General features: G+C 42.3%; 1 protein-coding gene across 1 annotated transcript in view; it reads right to left on the bottom strand.

The window, feature by feature from the left end:
- Positions 1-18,308, bottom strand: part of LRP2 (LDL receptor related protein 2) — a 342,454-nt gene that overhangs the window by 255,180 nt on the left and 68,966 nt on the right. Inside the window, exons 3-8 of the mRNA XM_085645360.1 lie at positions 16,886-17,008; positions 12,409-12,525; positions 8,036-8,146; positions 6,452-6,565; positions 4,691-4,807; positions 1,827-1,970 (exon numbers count right to left, since the gene is read on the bottom strand). Coding sequence (XP_085501486.1) covers positions 1,827-1,970; positions 4,691-4,807; positions 6,452-6,565; positions 8,036-8,146; positions 12,409-12,525; positions 16,886-17,008 — 726 coding nt within the window. The remainder of the gene's footprint in view (positions 1-1,826; positions 1,971-4,690; positions 4,808-6,451; positions 6,566-8,035; positions 8,147-12,408; positions 12,526-16,885; positions 17,009-18,308) is intronic.

The following is an 18,308-nucleotide window of genomic DNA, read 5'->3' as shown; positions in this document are numbered from 1 at the left end:
ACAGTTAGTATTTTACACCAACGTTTGATACCTCTTTATCATTGCGGGGCTTAAGGGGCATGTTATCTAAAATGACAAACATAGAAAGCGTTTCTGCATCTTCAATGTAGTAAAAAGTATGGTTAGCAATCCCTGCAGCAATGTGCACAAGTTCATTTTCCCATTCCTCTTCTGCTCTGTTGAGTTATCTCGCGCGTGGCTGTTTACGTGCAAAAAAGACTCTTGCCCCACGTGCTGTTACAAGGTAACCAATAGTACAGTTTGATTTGAGTACCACCCTTTCAAAAGAATAATGCCAATAAAAGATATGTCTAAAGAACACAAGTAGGGAAACTGCGCCAAAAGCAACAATTAGAAAAAAGAGTTCTCCCAAACAAAAGATAAAGGCTGAAAACGCAAGAAAAGTGTACTTGGACGGTGCTCCTCAGCCTTGAATGGAAGTGAGGTATTGGTTGCGCAAACGAGTTAGGAGGCAGAAAAGTAGAGCGACACTGAAGTGAACCTATAGAAAGCAGCAGGCAGGACCAAAGTCATTTTATTGAATACAACAGGTCTTGCAGACAGTGCATGCGCGCTACATAGGCTCGACCTAAAAAATGAAAACTTGACATCACCGTGCTGGTTCTAGTGACATCTATCTAGTCTGTTTAGTCTCAGTTCGTATTCATTTTCATGCTGCAGCTGTTATTGTATGTAAATACAACAGCAGGTTATGTCTGTGACCCTCCAAAATAATGATCTATTCTGATGTCCTTTAAATGTTGCCAGCTCCAAGCATTAAAAACTTGAAGAAAGGGACAGACTGGATTACATCCATTCAAGTTCCCACTCAAACACTTTGAGCATTTTTGGGATAGAAAAGAAGAAAAATCCACTAGAAAATGACAACTTTTTAAAAATTGAAAATCAGATTTTTTTGTTGCAAGAGATGGGCAGTTGATGTGTGTATTCAGCGTATAAGAGGCTCTTCATTCTTTTGTTTGGTTGTGAATTACGACGGAGTATGTCAAGTTTCCTTTTTTAGGAGGGCCGTAATGAAAATATGTGTTATGCAGTTTTATTGAACACAGCATAAACCACAGAGTCAAAAGTGTGTGCTTCACTTTGGTGATTTCTGTAATTTTCAAGTTAAGGAAGTTTCAAATTCCACTGCTAAAGCTGCTGGTTGTACCCCAATGGCCATCCTGCCCCCAACAATGACAAAGTATGACCTACTGAATGACAGTGGCACTTGCATGATGTATGAACTTCACATTGGACCACTGGAATTATGCAGCCTTGTCTCCACAATCAACTTGCCACATTATCTACCAAATGCTACTTTATCTAGAGATTTTTAGCAAAAAAATGGTTTCTAGCTCAATCGGATCAAAAGTTATAAAAAAAAAACACTACCTCACATGGTGATACTCAGTGGAAGATCATTTTGCAAAGGCTAACTGGTCACCATTAGTTAGGTGATTCATACGGTCAAATACTAAACGTATTAAAAAAGTTAAATATTTGTCCAGTCAATGTAATCTGTGATAAATTGACAAAATAGTGAAGTAAAACTGCCACAGAATATGCTCCAAAATGCTGTACAATTTGCCTATTTTTGTTGCATTAGTGAGTAAGCACCACCACATATGTTGGTCTTCGACTGTCGCATAATCCTAGCGGCCCTAACTATGCATAAATGTGTTTTCATCTTTAGGCTGTGCACTCACGTATAACCTAGCTGCTTTCTCCTATATTTTTAAACGTGTTTTCATCTCCCTAGAACAACAGAAGCTCTAATTTGGTACATTCATTCTTCTGGCACATTTGACACTTTTGGCACTTACTGCAGTTCCTGAGGGCAGTACTATTAGTTTCATCCTCCCCGGTAGGACAGTCCGCTGTCCCATCACACAACTTTTCAATGGGAATGCAGCGTCCAGATGTAGGACAGGCCCATTCACCTGGGAAGCACTCTCGGCGGCCACTTTCTGGAAGGGGAAACAGAAGTCACATTAGGTGAACATTCACTTCCTGTGCAGTGGTGACTTTTAAAAGCAAATTTATAAAATGGCAGGAGATGATCCAACATTTGATGATGATGTTTGTAAGGTGGTATTTTGTATGTGTGTGTGCTTAGAAACTGGGTACCAGAGCTGCAGAAGATGCTGAACTACATTTGTCTTTGTAGGGCGTGGTCCAATGACTTTCGTGTTTTCCTAATATAACACAATAGCAATGATTTACCTCCAAAAAATGAGAATAACATTGTATTACATAGGATACTTCTTAAATTGTCTGTATCCATCGTTACATTACATCCATTAAATAAACCTCAAGGTTTGGTTACTGTATAGTCCAAGACAAAATATGCACAACTATAGTTTTAAGCATTCCCATTGAAAAGTTGTGCATATTTTCTAGAGGACATATTTATATCATACGCATATTTAATACTAGGGAAAATACTATTATAGCACACTTCAAAAAGAGGACTTTTCTGTAACAACAAAATTAGGCTCTAGGTAACTCTTCGCCCCACTGCAGTTAGTGCCACTCAGGTTCTTGGAGGCAGTTTTACTAATATTTTGCGCTGGCTTTGTGTCACAAAAGTGACGCAACCCAGCACAAATCTATTTTTCTGTAATTTACTTTCCAGTGCAAAGTTAGTTTTGCTCTGGAAGGTAGTTTGAAAGTAAAGTACACCAGCGCAAAGCATGGCTTTGCTCTACTTAGCGTCAAGGAGGCATTCCATAGGTGGTATATATGTGCGTTCCCATGCAGCCACCCTTGGTTTTTGCTACAAAAACCGATATACTAAAACTAGTAGACATGGTTTCTTGTCAAAAATGAAAGCCACTTGAAAACAAACATTAAAAGGAGAAATGTTTTTCATTTCTCCTTTCTTTTCCGACTTTGCATGTGTATTGCACTGTACAGCACACATACAATGTAGGAACAGTTTTAAAAGTTGTCTAAGTATTGTATTTTGTAGTGGAAGGGAACACTTCCAGTACAAGTCTATGCTAGACTCATGCCCTCATATTTCACTTTGGCGCCTGTGTAGGTGGAGCTCAGCAACAACATTCTGCGACAGCGATGCGCTAAAAAGGGGAGGAGAGGTCCATATCGCTGTAGTTATGGTGCTCTCCTGCTCTCTCCCTGCCACGCAACACAGTGCGGCATTTTATGCTGCTGTGCTGCGTTGGGTGACACTTTGGTAAATCTGGCCCTTAGTCTCATAATTCAGAAATAACAATCTTAATAGCAGCATTATTACCAAAACATAAAAAGATGCAAGCAAATAGTAAGTCACAGTGGAAATAACAGCATGCTAGTTGTTTTCTTTCTTTTCAGGGGCTATAACGGTGTTTAAAGTCACGCTCCCTTCAGCTGTGAAAGGCCGGGTGGCATGGGAGCCAGAAAGGGACTAAACAAAAAAAGCTCTCTCCTTCAAACGGTAAACAAGGCCCTTGCCTCTGTTTTACTTGTAGGTGGTGTAAATCGTGCCGACAGTCAGTGGAACATTAGTGGGTCTCATTTTAACTGAGAAAAAATAGGTGGTGTACTGCAGAATGGAAGTGGTGTGGCGTGGAGGAAAAGTGTTTGGCACTTCCTCTGTGGCGTAGCTAGCCCTTTGGCCGCCTGTGGAGGTCACTGCGTTTGCCGCCAAGTGGCAGCCGCATTGAAGAGCGGGCGGGGCGGTCTTGGCGAGATTACTCCATTTCATCTGCCGCTCTGCGGCTCCTACATTGAAGAGGGTGGGGCTGCTGGAGAGATTACTCCGTTCCATTTGCCGCCCCGCACTGATCAATTGAAGAGCGGGTGGGACTGCCTCCCCCAAAACTCATACCGCCTGGGACTAACCGCCCCTCCCCCCTTGCTACTCCACTGACAATTCTCTTGTGGGAGGGACCCCCCACAATCTCCTAACTCAGAAGTCGGAAGGTCCAGGGTTGCCCACCCATATATTTCTCCAAAAAGCCTGGTTTAAGACCAGCAAACCAATGGTCTTCCGTTTGACATATTTCTCGCTGTCAACATTTGCTCTGTAATTCACGGCAGAATTATAGCTCTTACATAGGGGGATCTGATTTGTATGTTGTATGCCCAATACAACCCCATTTTGTTGGAGAAGATGTGGCTTTGGCAGTTTGCCCTGATAGTGCACAGACGCTGCCATCACACCACATTTTGCATCATGCTCAACCTTCTATTCTAATCTATTCTATTCTAGTCAACACTTATAAAGTGCATATCTACCCTCAGTCATCCCATTCTGTAGAGATAAAATTAGTTTGCTACTAACTGAAGCATTCCATTTTTGCCATTGCAAATCTTTTGTCTGCCCTCTAACAACAGCCAAGAGTGCTGCTGAGGTTCTCAATTTAATAATAACCCGAAGAAAAAAACTTGGTGTGAACTTGTGAAAATTTAAAAGCGAGGTGGTTTTACATTTTGTAGCTTTGTGAAAAAAGCATGGTATTTCCACGCGACACATTAGCACACAGGAAGAAGTACAGTTCTAAATGGAAAAGAGATTCACAACGAGAGCGAAATTGGAATCAATATAGCTCTGGAAATGTATTTACTTGTCAATCAAGTTGAAGTGGTACTGCACCTTCAAGAGATGCAGCACCTGGCAAAGCAGCATCGCCAAAAGGCATTGCTTGTTAAATATACATTTAAAAGGCGTTGTCTTTGGCCATACCACATCCGTCCTCATCAGAAGAATCATCGCAATCAAGATCTCCATCGCAAATCCAGCTCTGGTGGATGCAGCGGCCGCTGCCGCATGTGAAGTAGTTGCCTCTACAAGTTGGGTAACCTGAAAGAGAGAATACAGTTTGGCTCAACACAACAGAAGTAGCCAATCCATACACCAGAGAAATGGCCACATTGGTTCTTCTGTTCATCCATTACTGAAAGGGGCAATCAATTCAAAATATAGGGTATGATTTAGATTGAGAAGTAGGCTCAAGACTTCTGTTCTTAAAAGAGCAGAGGTGGATTTTTAGAATGAAAACTGACATTCAGGGCCTTAATGATAGTATACCATGGGCCTCTATCTGAAACCATTTCTGACCGTCTTAAATCCCCTTCCAATTGACCAGTGTGTAGACATTCTATCATATGACGACATTAAGAATCATCATGAGTACATGTCGACCGTACTAAACTTAGACAGGAAATAGTCAATTTTTTTAAGACTATTAGGTTATTTTAAGCATGACACTTGGATAATAATTCTTAATAAACACATTTTTTGCCCAGGTAGCCATTTTTAATTTTCACTTACACTAGAGCACTGCCTGTCACTAGAGTTCATGTAGTTTGAGCATACACCTTGGCAAGAGTTTTTCTCAGGAGCATAAGGTCAGGTACCCAGTAGGGCCTGGTGGCTTAAGACTGTGGCCCTAGATCTAGATCTCATAGAGTTCCATATGACGAAGCTCCGCCAGTAAGGGTGGGCCGATGGACTCTTAACTCTGGCCAGGTGATGAGCAAACTATCTGAAGGGGTTTCTTAGCATTTTTCACAGCATCCAGTGGTTTTCTGTTCTCCGCGAACGGACTGAGCATCTCCTGTTAGTTGTTAGGCATATGTAAACCTCCAGCTGCCCATACTCTGTCAAGCCGTCACAGGAGTATGCCAGCCATGGAACTCCCTCTCTGACACACTTAAAGTCTGTCCACCTTACGATGGCGTACCGTCTCTGCCAAACTCTAAATCAGGCCCTTCATGTCTCAAAGGCTGGCTCTGTCTTGAAGCCAGGTCTTGGAGCTATTGGCCTGGCAACATTTTACTCATAAAGGTAAAAGAAATAGTCAGCTCTGCTCTATGAAATATCAATGTTGCTTCACAAATTCTTCAAAATAGCAAGCTATTGATCAAAATTGCAGCAATCTTGACACTTTACCCTATGAGTAATGGCAAGCATTACATGGTTAACCGTGACACAAAGTAAGCATGTCCCATTGTTCCTTCATTCAGGCCAGATATGAGGACACGTCTCCTCAAAGAGCATCGAATCAACAAATAAAGGCACCCATCGTCGTGGTAGCCGGGACAGGTAAGAAATGCCTACACCTCCCATACCTATGTACACAGAGTTGTGTTTTCCCTGCCAGATCTCTGCCACTGATTCTTCAATGCACAGTACTCTATTGCTCTCAGCTAAAGTCATGCTACATAAATACAAACACATGCTTACACACATACATAGAGACGCTGGGCAACGCAGCATAATACGTATAAATGCTGTGTTCATGCATTCTCGGTAGGGGTCAAATGTGCAAACACGCCAAGGAGCCTTCTTCTTAAATAATGCTCAAGCCCATCGCATTAACACGCTGAGGGATCTGCTCAATTGTCATTATCCTGGTCTCCAGCTGTATACAAGAAGCATGGAGAGTAACCAACTCCAACCCAAGTGATAAACTAGAGCAGAAAGTAAATAAAACCACAGTACTGCAGTTTCGCTCGTCGGTGCCGTCGCCACAGTCATCATCATGGTCACAGATGTAGGACCGAGGGATGCACTCTTCATTGCCGCACTGAAACTGGTCGCTGAGACATCTTCGAGCTACAAAACAGGAGGGGAATGTGTATTAGTACAAGTACATTAGCAAGTACAGAATTACAGACTAGAGTGGCTGCGAAGAAAGAACACGCCTAGAACAAAAAGGTAAGGTTATTACAACACCGGGTGTCTGAATAGAATGTCCATGGGTAGAGGGTCTTGGACCTTTAGATCAGACCCACATCAGTATCGCTTAAGAATTGGTCAGAGAGACTTGCAATCTCGCTTTGAGTGAATTTATAAATAAAACAAAGTGCATCTCGTCATACCTACCATCACATCTAGCGCTACTTGTCACTGTTAGCTGAAGTAGGTGCTACAAATTTGGTGAATCTCTATGAATATCAGTTTGGAAAAAATGATTATTCTTTTTATAAATGTATTGAAGGTGCTGAACCTAATGCAACAGCTATGTTTTATTCTTCAAATATGTGTCCGTTTCAGAGAACCTGAGAAGAAAGGTAGAGTTGCAGCACAGCTTTAGGACCGGGGTATTTGCAAGTCTAGCATAGTGTCTCCTACGACATTCAAAAGGCGCATTCCTACAGTCGCAGCAGGACCATAAAAGATGTGCCCTCACACACAGGGCCGCTTCCTGCAGAACGTTTGAAACAGATTACAAGTAAAAGAAGGAGAAGTTAATCCTTCCTCAGTAGTGGGGGATTTGAGACTGCTGCAAACAACCCAGGTGCTTGAAACTAAATTTAGAGAGGCGATGGTAAAGAAGTGTCAGTACTAAAGTAACACAAAGCCTCGATTACACGAGGTATCTGTTCAGGTGGCAAATACAGGGGCATATTTATAAGCCCTCCCTGCCACCGGATCATCACTTTTTTGATGCTCCAGTGGTGCGACACCATTTTTCATATTTACAAGGTGGCGCTGAGCCACTCTGCATGGCATAACGCCACACAACACCCTTGCAACATGGCGGCAGGGGGCCTGCGCTGGCGCGAGGCAGCTTTTTTTGCACTAGGGGAAACACAGGCGTGAGCCGTATTCTTGTGAATACAGCTCATCCCTGCATTTTGAAAATGGCGGAGCTGCCAAATTTGGCGCAGCTCCGCGCTCCCACATTTTATTGTAAATATGCCCCAGTGTGTTTTGTGAGCTACTGTTGTCATGTGGTCAGCTTCCTGCGCACTACAGTCAATTGTACATCAGGATACGAATAGAAATGCAGCGTCATCGTTTGAGGCAGTCGCTGAAAAAGTTCACAGCATTTGGAGGATCACATCTGATTGCCCGGCCAGGAAAATAGAGTTTGTGCCACTGCAAACAGACCCGCAACTTGTTCCCAATTGTGCTGGCAAAGATGCAGTGTCTTTGCCAGAGTGCACTGGCAACCGAACCCCTTACACAGACACAGCCCTCCTGAAGCAATACGTATGGGCGTGAGCTACTGGATAAAACACAACAACAACGTCATATCAGGGTCACCCACGTCACAAACAGATGTAAGGGTGTACTTACTGCAGTTGCTTTCGTCAGACAGATCTCTGCAGTCCGTTCTGCCATCACAGCGCTGGCTTGTGTTATAACACGCTCCATTTGCACAGGACAATTGGTCACAGACAGGGTATTCTACAAAAAGAATGTTTTCGGAATAAATTGGACAATATCACATCAACTTGCATAACATTTGCAGCTGAGATACAAACATATGGTGCATCCGTTCCCTCGGTTAATGTTGGTGTTAGGGCTGCCACACCACGTGAGAAGTACTAAGCAGAGCCCTTCATATCTCACACCACTTTCAAACTAAGTAGACATTGGATGGCATTTTTATTTACTTCAAAAGAGGGGAATGGTCACAAAAACAAGCAACAACTAGCACCCAAATGGTTCAATTTTGGTCCTCATACAAAACACACGCGTCTTATCACTATGAGCACATATATAAAACTGTTTGGACGAATTGTAACATAATCTGCTGTACAATTTGCCTTTGACTACATAATGTTATTTCTAATTTGCCTTTCTTTGTCGCATTCATTTGCTGCCTGTGTTAGTGAACCCTGTGGATTTTTCCGCCCTCCCCTGCCGCATAATTTCAGTAGATCAGGTGATAGCATATAATACTATGAGGAAGGGTGGGATACAGGGGGACAGCTGGTCAACACATGCCTATCTGATAAACCACAGCAGCATCTTTCAAAATGAAATCTATGTGTTCAAGGCAGGTCCTAGCAAAAGATATTCCCATGAATAGGGCGTCTCAGATTGCGCCCAGAAGTCCCACATGTGCTCCCATTGACATGTTCCTGAGGGGATGCTTTTTTTCCACTTATGCTGTCTAGATCAGCTTTATGTAAATTGCATAATATCTATGTTTCATGTGGAAGGAAAATCCGACAGCGCACCAATGTTATCTGCTGTTAATCCAATTATTAACTACATTGAATCAGTGTGAGAAACAGCCTGTGTCCATGTGTTAATTACGAAATTGCTCAGCTAATCAGTACTTGAGGTGTTTTACAGTTGAGTGGTCTGTCAGATCACCTGCAGTACGTCACATAGATGGAGTCCGAACTCGGGTTTCTGTTGCAAATACAATGTTTTTGTGCACCCACTGCAGAATTGTCAAATTTCGCCTGTGCGCCCCCCACAAACAAAACTTACGAGCACATAAATACATGCATGCACACACATGCACCAAGGGTCTACACACACATGCAGGCGCAGACGCATGCCACACACCTACAAATGCAAACACACACCACATGCACACACACCGAGCTATTCTTTCTTCTTCCAACGCTGCATTGCCCTGCTGGCTCCAGCTAGCTGGGTTGATTCTTTTCTCCTTCACATTGCCCGCCATTCCCTGCTAAGTGCACCTTTTAAACACGCCGGGCGTATTTACAAGCCTTAAAGCCACAGGAGCGTCCCTTGTTTTGACGCTCCGGTGGTGTTGCTTTATATGTATGCCCCTTACCGCCGTGGTCTGCTGTGGCAAAGAGCCGGGTAATGGGTGTTGCAGTGGGTGTTCCGCCACAACCCCTGTTGCTTTTTGATGCTGCCCCAGATTTACAAGGATGGGGCAGCTCCAGAACGAAAGCCAGGCAAAACCTGGTCTTGGAATGGCAATACGAGGAGAAATTATTAATTTCTCCTTTTTTTAAATTCTTTCCATAAAATCGCTGGTATTGATTATTCATGTGCAGGAATGTGTTCCTTCCTGCACATAAACAATCGCCCCTGCAGCGCAGGCACCTTTGCAACATGCCGCAAGGGTGCCTGCACTAGGGGGAACGCATTTTCTGAAATAGGGTGCATCCCTTCGTTTTGAAAATGTCAGAGAGTGGCGTTGCCAAATTTGCCGTAACACTGCGCTCCGGCCTTTTCTTGTAAATGTCCCCCGTTGTTCTTGAGCATATCTGAGAGCAAGGTTTTCAAGCCCATATATCATTTGGCTTACGTCATGATTGCCGTTCCCGTTATGTATTGTTACTGGCTTCTAATGTACTATTCATTAGTGTTTAAAGACATATCTCTTTATTTTATATTAGCCAGCAAAATTCCATTCTTTGTTTTTCTACTCATTTGCAGACCATGCCATGGGGTGACAGAAGAAACCACACTTTTCCAAGAGATCCTAATTTTGGGAAGCCAAGGCAATGGAAATAAAGTGATCTGCATCCTTGTCTGTTTCTTTCGCACTCATGGCGGGTGCCTGTGTGCTTTCCATGGATCATGCCCCAAGAAGGCAGATCAGGGTTTAGAAGCCATTCCTCAGGGTCACTAGGGGAGACTCCATGTCCTCAGAGTCACGAGGATCCAGTCCAGGGCTTTCCTTTTGCAAATCTTTGGTTAAGGGTGTGTAAGTCTGCTTTACTAAGTTGAAATGTACCACGACTTCAACTCCCAGAATGCATTAGATAGTTAGAGGAAACCCCTGGACTGAAAAATGGTGTCCTAAAGGACATGGAATCATCTGATACCTTTGTGCACATTTCAGCCAGAAGATCATAAAACATTCCATAGAAGGTCCAGTTGTGGAGATGCAGAGGGGGTTGGTCGGTTGAAAAATACTTTGAACGAATGTTAATATAAAATGGTAAAATGTTATCTGTAAGCATTCAAAAATATAGGTGATATATAATCAATACTTAAATGGCAAAATAAAATTAAATCTTATTAGCCACATTTACGTCGTCAACCATGAAAAAGGATGTTCAAAATGATAGGACATTTTAGAAAATATTCTAAGTTGTGAAGTGCCACTTTTGCTTAAATGTTTAATTTTGAAAACTCCTCCATCAACGCTGTGTGAAGAGCTTCTTCATTAACTGTGCATTGGAAATTTTGAGTCACTAAAGTAGGCCAAATAGAGAAGGATCCCCGCTGAGCAAACCCGTCAGATGTATCCTCAGAAGCAAATAGAAGAACCAGGAGGCCAGGCCTTTATATGGCCGCCATTGAGTAAAACCAGTCATGGAAATAAAGTTTCCAATGCTAATATTATATGCTTTGGGTGTTACTCTTCGGTGCACCTGAAAGTCATACACAGGTATCAACAGTAAGGGCCTCATTTAGAGTTTGGGGGATGGAATGCTTCATAACGAACACGGTTGGATATCTTGTCCGCTATATTCCAATTGCATAACGGTAGATGGGATATCCAGCACGTTTGTGACGGAGAATCCTATCCGCTATACTCTAAATGAGGCCCTAAGACCCTAACTCTCTGTGACACCTTTCTGACATCATCCCTTGTCAATATAAAACTATAAAAGTGAAGTATTTAATCAATATGTACATGCTGTAATTTTGCTACTCAAATATACCATACATGAAAACCTCGTTTTCAAATATTCTTTCATTTAACTTTAGAAGTACACAATGTTATTTACCCCGGAGTCTCCAGTATTTAGGATCAAAATGATATCAAAAAGCAGACCTAGGAGGACCGATTCACAAAGTCATTTCAGGTCTAAGTCCACTCAGATAAGCAAATGACTCAATTTAAAGAGTGCCAGATATACCAGGTAAAGTGACTTAGACTCATAAATCCATTTATTCTTGTGCAATATTACCCCATAATCAAGTGATATTGTGTGTGAGCAAATTCCACTCAATGTAGTAGGGGATGTGCCTTCCAGGGTTGGGTTTTCCCTAGAAAGTTTGGGAATAACCATTATTTGGAGTGTTGGTGTGTATTAACATGTACTAACTGACCCATTCCCACTATGGAAATGCTTGGAGATTTACTCCTGCAAACTGCAGGAGTCAGATCCTTTCCTGGAAGGAAGGGAAATAGAGCACAATAATTGGTTATTGTGTAGGGGCCATTTCCTCATGAATAATTGTGAATTATGTACAATTGTGCCTGTAGAAATGCTTCCGCATGGCTGCAATTGCATATGCACAAAAATTTGCTACAACAGTTGCAGGTTTGGAGGCATAACCTGGAAATCCTTTGTGAATTCATAAAAGGAGTACGGCTACACACATGCAAGGCTGTAACCTCCTGGTGGTGAAGATTTACTCATTTATTGTGCATTGCACCAACAGTGTTTCACATCTAAGTACTGCTGAAGCATTTTTATTGAGGTTTTCTGCTATCTTCAGTTTCACAAATTTTGAATGCTGCAAATTTAGGCATGAATATCCCTCTGCAGCACAATGAGGCCAGTAAGGCTTCACCACAATCATATAACTCCATCAGGAGGACATCAGCGCTAATCCGCGAAAGAATCTGCAGCGAAATGCTGATAACAAGAAGCATATTGTGACCATTGATGTCTGTCAACGAGCCCCTTAATCTTACAAATTGATTAAAATGCCAAAGAAAGCAGAGGGTGAAATCAAAGCTGGTGTTAACGTATAAAAGAGAAACTCACGGCAGCCCCTTTCGTCAGCTCCGTCGGAGCAGTCCCTGACGCGATCACAGCGGTAACTCTGCGGTACGCACACTCCATCGGAGCAGGTGATTTGCTGACTTGAACAGGTCCCCGCCGCTGTAAAATATACAACACATGATTACATTTTTTGTTATTTTTACACATTCTAGACTTCAAAGGTGAAGGAAGGGGTGGTGGGTTTGCTGATTGGGTAGGATGACAATAGTTGTAGGTACCATTATGTTTTATAGATGTTGGCATCTTTTTCTTTACTCTTTGATCATGCTTCGCTCAATTTACCATTGATAGAGTCATGCATGGTCAGGGCTAGCAGCCACCCTGCCGAGCCCTCTAAGTGCTACAAATTTAGATGACCCCATCAGGCATCATTTGCAAATCCTCCTAGAAGAATCCCATGGTCATGTTGCGACTGCAGAGGTCCTGCACTCCTCCTCACTTGATCAACCGTGACATCTACAACCATAAGACTGCACATGGCTTCCAAACGCTCAAACCACTCTCTGCGTCACAAAGCGAATCGAGGTGCTGCACCCCCTGTTTGATTGTGACAAAGAACGACGGACTAACTTGGTAAAAATAAAGATTCACAATAGAGAGTGGGTAAAGCATGTTGATAGGCCAAAGTCTGTGCAATACTACAGGCGTAAACATGCACTCAAAGGCTTCCAGATGTAGGATGTGATGATACCTATCAGACAGAACCTTCCTCCCCTCCTGTCCATGGCCAAGCGGAAGGCCCAAGGGTGTATTTAATGCTGCTGAATTACCACCACCCTCTGTTCTTTCTTGCCCTCGCGGTTCTTCCTCTGATCACATCAGACCTCCTCTTCCCAACCACAACTCGTGGGGTCATTGTGATGTTTTCATACCATACTTTAGAAAACCTGTTTCTGTCCGATACAGAGTTCACTTGAAATGTCACTCAGTGCTTACAAAGCTATTTATATTGGTAGACTGAGGCACAGACAATGATATCGGCAGCGGATAGGATGAACTGAACTGGGATGTATCCCTAATCCCAGTACATTGGAAGAAATACTTCTATTACATTATGCAGTGTTGCTGCTCTTTGGAGCTGCAGAGAAACCTCAAAATGTAAAGTTTCAGGTCTGACTTTCACTCTTCCACCTACTACCCAACAGCATCTAATATGTTGTCAAGCATGGCCCATTTCTCCACACATGGCTCACCACTATGTGCCAGGGATTAGCCAGAATCAAGTTGAATAGATGCTACCTGGGGTCATTGTATAGTATCCCTTGCCACTTTAAAGAACAAAAGCATTCCGTCCTTCAATTGGCAAGGCGCCTGGCAAATTGGCACTCAATCTCTGATCCACGCTGCTCAATGCCCACATGGTCTCTAGTGTTGCAACACGTCATTGGCAGTAATCCTTCAGCACCTGATAACACTATCATATGTTACATTCCTTGCATGACCACACTTAGCGTTGTGACACAGCTGAAATGTGGTATGTAGCTCTCAATATTAATCGTAAATTAAAAAAATTATAAACTAGAAGGGATGTTTCGAAAGCACTGCTCCTAAACTGAAATATTCTTATCCCATACGAGGAAGGAAAAGGCAGTTACTTTCTTCCAGGTGAGCCCCAAACATCTCAGAGAGAAGAACTTGAGGGCTACAAGTGGATCGGCAGCCGGCTGTGGAGCGCAGCCAAGGTACCACCACTTCTTCACTATGCTTCTTTGTAAAGCTGCCGGCCAGACAGAAACATTCACATATCACACATCTTTTTTCCTGGGCTCATTTGTTCAACTTCTGAAGTGTATCTTGGGCCACTTCTCATTTTTTCCAGTTAAATATTTTTGCATTGTTGACATTTTTTCTATATAAAAAAGCCAGCACTTTGAGTTCTGGGCATACCAAAGGTGACCTCACCCCTCCAGTTCATTACGGCCATTGTTTCCAGTCTTAGTCTGTAGTGGGCTATCCTAATGCATTCTGGGTGTTGGTACTCTTGTTAGTCCTGTTTTGCTTCCACTGAGCTAATTAGACTAACCCACCTAAAATCTCTGATTTGTAGATAAATGGTTGAGGACTGAAGTAAGTGTCCATAATGACCCAGAGTGTGGTGGTCACTCAAGGTATACCATGTCTTTTTTAGGTGTTCTGAAATGGTCCGACCAGTGTTAGTGCTGTAGAAAAACAATAAATAGAATAGAATCATAAATTATTCATATATTGCTCTACTTGGTATTTGGCCTGAAGGTCTTAACTGTGAATCCTGCTCTCAGGTGGTGTGGGTATTTTTGATGAGTTTTACAAGACACAAGAAAAACAGGATACCTTTCTCTAAAGAAAGTGGAGTCTGGTAAAGGAAAACTCCAAGATTTATTTATTTATTTGAGAAGTTTTATATAGCGCTAACATGACCCGAAGGTGTCAGAGCGCTATACAGAGTGAGCACAACCGGACAACATGAGGAACATAACGAGTACATAAGAATGCATGGTAACGATAAAGGAGTAAAGCGTGAATGAAAGATTGAGCACATTGCGGGTGTAATTCCCATCACAATTTCCCTCGCTGTCATTCATTTCATTGGGAAATTAAATCCACTAGCTCTTTGCCACATCAAAGCGCTGCCTGTGGAGTCTGTGAGACCTTGGCTCGTGCGCACAATGGCTGCCAGGTCAACGGTGGTCCTTTTTTAAATAATAATCAGCTTCGCCGGGTGAGCCCCACTGGGCAAAGTAGTCGGTGCCAAGATTTGAGCGCCTTCATCTTTTTTCAAAGTGTATCCTTCAAGAATCAGCTGACGGATTCCGAGCCAGTCCACACCTCCTCAAATTCCTAGCGCCTTACTGCGTATGTGGCTCAAAACAATCTCCTCTGCTAGGTCCTCAGTTATCAGAGAGGCAATTACGGAAGTGGGTACCAGTCACTGTAAACTGCAGTGTGTTGACACAAGCGGCTTTCTTTGCAACATTGCAAGTTGCTGTTGTACTTTGATTGTTATAGCTGACTGTTCTGCAGGATCGAGTAGCTAACTGCTGCAGAGGTCTGAATATTTTTTTCTGAATTAATGTGATATTTTATAGCAGTATAATGCCCAGTGCTTAATTTGAGCTAGTGGTTTCCGGTGCTGAGCACCATTACTTGACAGTCTGCCACTAATTTAAAGATGAGCACACCAACAGTTGTTTATTAATTCACCATACATAAAAATGACTAATACCTGCTGCCCAAGCCATTCGTATAGCTTTGGAGGCCTGGACTAGTTGAATTGTCACACCTGTAGGAGTGTGATGGTCAGTAGTTATGTTTGCAGCCATGGCAGGGACAATAGGTGGTGCAAGCTACATTGGACGCCTGACAAGGACCCTGGCACTTATTTTTTCACAAATTAAGCACCGGTAATGGCTCATGGAAGGATACTGAGAACTTTGAGCAGTTCTAAATGTGAAGATGTGTGGCCAATGGAAAGGCAAGAAAAGAATATATTTAATGAAACTATGGCGGGCTGTACGCTGTTCTTCCCAATTCAACTCTAAATATAATGCTATAACAATTATTAGCAAATTATTTGCAAAAATGGTTGCAAGAAGGTGAGATTTATGCACTTGCCTATATTTTTTACATTAATCATGTTTACGAACTGATGCTGAATTGTGTTTCCTATACGCGGGTCAGACCCCAAATAAGCTCTGTAGAGTGTGTTGGCATTGAAAGATGGTGAGTAACTAAATGCCCAGCCCTAGCAAAGGATGCATGGTACAAGCTGGATACTTTTCTTGCGGCTTTTATGTATGATGATATGTGCCTTGATAAGATTCTGCCCGTCCCAGGCAGCTGGCATGTGATCCTAAACACCAAAGTCTGTGTTTTCCTGTCAAGTAGTTTTCTATAAGCCTGACTATAGAATATATATGATGCATAATGCGCTTCAGTAGCCCAGTCAGTTTAAAAATCTGGCAAAGACCAATGCTTTTGTGCTGGGAAGAGGCAGTAGTTGAAGAAGCTGAAAACACAACAGTACACTTATGCTTGCTTTCTCTTTAGAAAACCTTTAAAAACCCACCTTTAAAAACCCACCTTTAAAAACCCACCTCCTCTAAGCTGTAGCGCTAGCTTCCGTTTTCATTCAATCTTATGATCACCCCCAACAAACTTCAGCGTACGTATGCTTAATTCATAACATAACATGCATCGCTGTCACTAACAATTTCTATTTTCTGATTGGCTTAGGCCTTCTCATATGGTATCCTAATTATTATATGAGATTATTCACTATGGCAAAATGAACATTTAAAAAATATTTTAAACTGTAACAATTGAAGTAGGGCAGTGAATGGGAGCAGATCGACATTTTACAGAGATGTCTACTGTGATGCTGTCTTTATATAACAGCCAAGTATGGAGCAGAAAATGCCAAAGATATGTGTTCCTGTCGCAGAAGAGGGTCTGGCAAAAAGTAGCCCCACAAATGACTTACAGCACTGCTGACGTTCATCAGATCCATCGTCACAATCTTCTTCACTGTCACAAACCCATGATCGAGGGATGCAGTCTCCGTCGCTCGCACACCGAAATTCATTTGCTTCGCAGGTAGATGGAGCTACAGATAAAAATGAAATAGAAAATAAATTTAAATGATGCTGTCAACACCAAAGTAGACCTGTTTCCAGTGGCATAGCTGAGGGTGGGGGGGCTGTTTTTGGAGGCGGCGGAGGTGAGCAAGTCCTGTCTGTCGACTACTACCACCCCTCGCCCCCCGAGAACAAGTTGTACGTGGGCTGCCGGGACCCCCAAACCCCAAGGGAACAAGCTCTTACCTGCACCAGGCAGCAAACTTAGGGTCTGCCCTGGGTGGCAGTAGGGCTAGCTACGCCACTGCCTGTTTCTTTCATTAATTCGAGCTATCTCTCCTGTGTCTTCATTTGTCAGACCCAATATGACCATACAAATGTCTTCCTCATACACAAGTGCCATACGAAATGTTAAATTGAGAAATTGCTTTACTATTTTTAGTAAACAGATTGGTAAAATAGGGATAACTCGCAAAGTTATTTTGTACCCTATGTACTCTTGAAGTTACATATGTGACCACACATTCCATTGAAACTTATTTCAAATAAAAAACGAGGACGGAAGCACTGGTTGTGCTCCTCTTAAAGAAAATGTATATTGATTTTCTTTAAAGAACTCTACTGCAATTCGATGGCACTGTTGATTTATATGACATTTTCATTTAATGACAAATTTTCAAATGCATGATAAAATTATAAAAATTACAGAAGCAAAACAAAAGAATAGTACAACAATTATAAGGAGCAGATAAAAGAAATCGGGTTATTAGTTGGGAGGGTTGAAAGCGTGACTCAATTGATAAACACAATCCTTGTCAGGATGAACCACAGAAATCACTAATAAACCTGTTCTTAACCCTCTGGTAGCTTGGCACAAAAGCAGACAAATTTAAGTTGAAGGCAACGTGTTAATTATTTATGAAGTACTCAGACAGTAATAAAGTGAAAACACAACTCAAGAAAAATCCTAAATCAATTTAAATCAATAGATCTAATTTTTATAAATACAATGACATCAAAATGTCAGCCATCCAATAGAAATGGAGTTATGAATTTTTTAAGTTTTAGGTGAAAATTGCACCAAAAACCACAAAGTGCCACTCATACTCATCCGGTCACCAGGGTAAACTCACAAATTCAGGCCCACCGTGATGCAGCATGGGTCAGATACAAAGTCCAGGTTCGTCCCCCTAAAGAGTTTTACCTTCCAGCGGCGGCCAGCACAGGTAAGCGTGGTAAGGCGGGGCAGGGTGTGGCCGGGAACAAGCCGACAGATGACGGAATAGGTATTATTTATTTAATTATACCAATTCTGTTGTCAGTCAACTT

This window comes from Triturus cristatus, chromosome 3_1 (assembly GCF_964204655.1).
Source record: "Triturus cristatus chromosome 3_1, aTriCri1.1, whole genome shotgun sequence".
NCBI classification, from domain to species: Eukaryota; Metazoa; Chordata; class Amphibia; order Caudata; family Salamandridae; genus Triturus; species Triturus cristatus.
The sequence above is the reverse complement of the archived record's forward strand: the minus strand, read 5'-3'. Positions and strand labels throughout refer to the sequence as shown.